Source organism: Gracilinanus agilis, chromosome 1 (genome assembly GCF_016433145.1).
Source record: "Gracilinanus agilis isolate LMUSP501 chromosome 1, AgileGrace, whole genome shotgun sequence".
Taxonomy (NCBI): Eukaryota; Metazoa; Chordata; class Mammalia; order Didelphimorphia; family Didelphidae; genus Gracilinanus; species Gracilinanus agilis.
The window spans coordinates 725,238,989-725,243,738 of record NC_058130.1 but is presented as its reverse complement, the minus strand read 5'-3'; the positions used below and the strand labels follow the sequence as shown (position 1 = coordinate 725,243,738).

General features: G+C 52.2%; 1 protein-coding gene across 1 annotated transcript; it reads left to right on the top strand.

Annotated features, from left to right (window-relative positions):
* Positions 1–817: 817 nt before the first annotated feature.
* Positions 818–4,511, top strand: ABHD8 (abhydrolase domain containing 8). The gene is made up of 4 exons (XM_044658587.1): positions 818–1,572; positions 2,200–2,370; positions 2,608–2,824; positions 3,327–4,511. Exons 1-4 carry the CDS (start codon positions 830–832, stop codon positions 3,489–3,491), a joined length of 1,296 nt encoding a protein of 431 aa, XP_044514522.1. The 5' UTR covers positions 818–829; the 3' UTR covers positions 3,492–4,511.
* Positions 4,512–4,750: the final 239 nt, after the last annotated feature.

Sequence of the window (4,750 nt, the reverse complement as noted above, 5' to 3'; positions counted from 1 at the left end):
TGTGTGTGTGTGAGAGAGAGAGAGAGAGAGAGAGAGAGAGAGAGAGAGAGAGAGAGAGAGAGAGAGAGAGAGAGAGAGAGAGAGAGAGAAATATTGATTGATTGATTGATTGATTGAATTCTTTCCTACTTATATTCCAAAAGGCTGGAGAGGAAGGAGAGAAGCTGTAAGGGGTATGGGACTAGGGTGAGAGGGTATAAACCTTCAGCAGAGCAGGTAAGACTCATTGAGTTAACAAAAAAAAAAACAGCTATTGACTCCTATAGGTCTTTTTCCCACTTTCCATCCCCAAGTATCCCCAGAGTGACAGAGCTCTGAGAAGGCCCTTAGAATATGGAACATGGAATGTCAGAGCTGGAAGGGCCTTTGGAACATGGAACATAGGATGTCAGAGCTGGGAGGGCCCTTGGAACATAGAATGAGGATTAATGGAGCCTGAAGGAGCCTCAAAGACCAATGGCAAATCAGAAAGAGTACTAGCTTGGGAATCAGGAGCTCTAGCTTATTGCCCAAACTTTGCCATTGTGGGACTTTGTGGTCCCACTGTGAGACCTTGGATAAGGCACTTTTCCTTTCCAGGCCTCATTTTCTTCATCCAGAAAATATAAGGATTGGATTGGTCCAGATGGCTTCTAAGGTCCTTTCTAGCTCTAAGTCCTATGCCCTAAGAGCTCTTCCATTGCTACCAGCCTATGTTATTTGCTGTTCTGACACTATTTTGAAGTCCCTTCTCTGTTTAAGACTCTTAATGGAAGACTCCTTGGTTGGTATCTTGTGTGGTGCATAGCCAGGCCCTCACCTTGAGTCCTCTCTTCCACCAGGACACACCATGCTGACCGGTGTGGCTGATGGCATCATGTGCTGCCTCCTAGGCTCAACAAACAATGCTGTGGGTCCTCTGGAAAGTGTTGAGTCCAGTGATGGCTACACTTTTGTGGAGGTAAAGCCAGGGAGAATCCTTCGGGTGAAACATGTGTGCCCCCCACCTGTGGGAGATCAGCCACCAGCGCCGATACAGCCAGAAGGGGAGCAGGGTGGGCTAGTTCACTGCAAGAGACGTATCACAGTCTTCCGCAACGGGCAGCTGGTGGTAGAAAACCTTGGAGATATGCTTCGCACTGACCTCCTGCAAGTGTACAATAATGTTAGTGAGACACCTTCCGCTCTGGAGCTGGAGTTGTCTGAACCTTCTTCCATGATGGGAAACGGGCAGAGTGAAGGAGTTCGCCCAGGTTCAGGGCCTGGCGGACGGCGAAGGAAGATTCGGCGTCCCAAGCGTACCATCAATATCGACTGTGAGAAGCGGGTCACCAGTTGCAAGGGTGCCCAGGCTGACGTGGTCCTCTTCTTCATCCATGGTGTGGGTGGCTCCCTGGCCATTTGGAAGGAGCAGCTAGACTTCTTTGTTGGCCTGGGCTACGAGGTGGTGGCTCCGGACCTGGCAGGACATGGGGCCAGCTCTGCCCCACAGGTGGCTGCTGCATACACTTTCTATGCTCTTGCTGAGGACATGCGAGCCATCTTCAAACGCTATGCCAAGAGACGAAATGTGCTCATTGGGCATTCGTATGGGTGAGGCTTTGGAGGGGTTGGCAGTTGGTGGGGAGGACAGTGTCAGAGAGAGAGTACTATTCCTGGGATGGGGGACACCTTGGTTCTGGCTCCTCTTTAATCACCAATTTGGCATGTGGCCTTTGGCAAGTTGCTTCTCTGTACCCCAGTTGTTTTTTTTTTTACTTGAAAGGGGACAGACTGTCTCTTCTAGGAAGAGGGGAGGGAGCAAGGAGAGGAAGCAAGTTCTTGGGGCAAGGGATCTGGAAGAAGTCAATTGTCCTTAGGCCTTGGCCTGTGACAGCTCTAAAGCACAGCCCTGTGTTGCACAGGGCCCTTCTCCTGGCTAGAACCTCTTTCCCCAATTTCCCCTGCTCCTTGGGAGCAAGGACTGTCTTCTGTCTCTTTGTATCCCCAGCACTTAGCAGTGACCAGCACTCAATAGATGCCTATTTACTGCTATTGACAGACTAACATTAAGTGCCTGGCCCTTAAATGCTGTTTGGTTGATTCTGACACCAACCTGAGAGGTTAGATCAGATGAGGGGCAGCAGCGGTTGGGGGGAGGGTCCTGTACAGGAGGGGGGAGGAGGAACCCAGCCTCTTCCCCAGTCATGCTGAGCAGCACACCTCTCCCTGATGCTGCAGGGTTTCCTTTTGCACATTCCTGGCCCACGAGTACCCGGAGCTGGTTCATAAAGTGATCATGATCAATGGTGGGGGCCCCACGGCCCTGGAGCCTAGCCTTTGTTCCATCTTCAATATGCCCACCTGTGTCCTCCGATGTCTCTCACCTTGCCTGGCCTGGAGCTTCCTCAAGTGAGACCTGGGGCCCAGAATCTCTCTGGAGGGGTTTTCTCATTCTGATATTGGGACTGGCATAATGCCCCTGGGATGGCCTCAGGAGGGATGTGGCCCTGACTTCAGAGCTAGCATGATGCCCACAGGGTGGCCCTGGAGGGGTACGACCCTGGCTTCGGGGCTGGCACAAAGGGGTTCAGGTACAGATCCCCAAAATGATTTCTACCCCTCTCCCCCAAACCTTTATACCCACAGGGCCGGCTTTGCTCGCCAGGGGACCAAAGAGAAACAGTTGCTGAAGGAAGGCAATGCCTTCAATGTGTCATCTTTTGTGCTTCGGGCCATGATGAGTGGGCAGTACTGGCCAGAGGGTGATGAGGTCTACCATGCTGAGCTTACTGTACCTGTTTTGCTGGTGCATGGCATGCACGACAAATTTGTGCCTGTAGAAGAGGACCAGCGTATGGCAGAGGTATGAGGCAATATACAGGGGCCCTGGCGCTGGCACTTCTGTCTCAGGATCACCAACAGAACAAGCCTAAAGGCCTCAGGAAACATTAGGCTTGGGGTTGTGGGGAGGGGGCTGGATCTCATGGTAAAAATCTCGAGGGTCAGTTCCACCTTAGGGAAGGGATTGGAACCCTGAGAGAAGAGGATGGAACCTTGAGAGGAGTGTATGGAGCCCAGAGAGAAGGGGATGGAAGCCTGGGAGGAGGGGATAGAATCCTGATTCTTGACTTAATATTGGGTAAGTGGACATAGAGGGATGGCTGAAAGAAGAAAGGAGAAAGGGAGCTGCACCCCATGATATTCCAGGAGTCAGAAGGAGACTTCCTCAGTGCGATGGTCAAGTTGAAGAATTTCTCCTCAATTCCTGTCTCAGAGGGACTGGATTGTGATTCATTTTAGAGAATGGTCAGTTTGACCTGAGGCAGGGGACTGGATGGGGTGACCTCTGGCCTTTCCTCCTCCAGATCCTCCTCTTAGCTTTTCTGAAGCTCATTGACGAGGGTAGCCACATGGTGATGCTAGAGTGTCCAGAGACAGTCAACACGCTGCTCCATGAATTCCTTCTGTGGGAACCAGAGATCCTGGGGCCTCCTGACCATCCTGACGCCAGTGCCACCGAGAAGAAATAAAGCGGACAGATGGACGGACAGATCGACCAATAGGGCGCTTTTCAAAAGGCGGGTTGCTGAAGAAGAAGACGCCTTCCCTCAGGCCTCAGGGAGGGCCATGGTTGCCCTCCCTCCGGCTAATGGAGGGAGAGAGGAAAGCCACAAAGAGGGGCCCCCTCCCCACCCAGGGTTCGAGGTGTGCCCAGTGGCATTCGGAGTTGTCCAGCAGGGCCAGACTGGCCACTGAAGGAGGGGGCTGAAGCCTCCCCCCAACCCCATCCCACTTTCCTGCTTGTCTCCTTTGCGTACCTGTAGGCGCTATTTGGGGAGAGAGCTCCCCATGGCTGACTACCTGGAGGAAATTAGGGATAAACCCCTACCCTCCTGGGAGGGAGATGGCCAGGCCTGGCTTTCTGGGAGGGTTTGACACCCACTCCAGGCTGGTCAGAACAGTAAGGGGACCTTCCCGTGCCCAGCTATGGCCTCTGGCTACCCCAAGCAGGACTAGTTACACCATTCCCAATATTTCTAGGGAGCTGGAAATCACCCTCTCTATAGTTAAGGACCTTGTACAGAAACTTGCCTTCCTTCCATGTTGCAACGCCTCCCCCAGACCTCCCAGATCCCCATTCCAGGTCTCAGTATTAAGGTCTACTCCTTTGTCTCCCCCTGCGCATCTGTCTTGTGTGTCTTTGCTGAGGACTGATTTCTGGAAGGTGAGAGATCTCTCCATCATCAGCACTGCTGCTCCTGGGAAGGATTCTTCCTCCCTCCTTCCCTCTCTACCGTCCCCTGCCCGTTTGGCCAGGGACACCTTCTCCCACCTGATGGGGCTCCTCCCAGCTGGAAATCCCCTTTCAGCTTGAGAGAGGGGTCTGCTGCTGCCTGTGGGGGCAGGGATGGAAGCGGGTGGGCAGGTGGGTGGGAAGGGAGCAGATGTGGATTGTGCAGACCACATCCTGTAGCCCAATAAATGTGACAATCAACGTCATCCCCAGGCCTTGGATGTTGTGAGCTGGGCTCCTGGAATCTAACTTAAGCTGGATTGGGTTTCTGGCAAGGCTCCTTCTCAGAAACATGTCTTTAAATACATAAAATAAAAGAGATGGGATTATGAAGGAAACCAATTAGACTGAAATATAGTTATCAAAATAGGACATTTTTTTTTAAGTTAACTCCAGGTTAAGACCCGTGGTAGAAGGTTGAGCTTAAGTAGATGTCACTGAGATTTAAGTAGATGTTACCGAGGTCATGGAAAAGCCTTCAGCCACTTCTGTGGG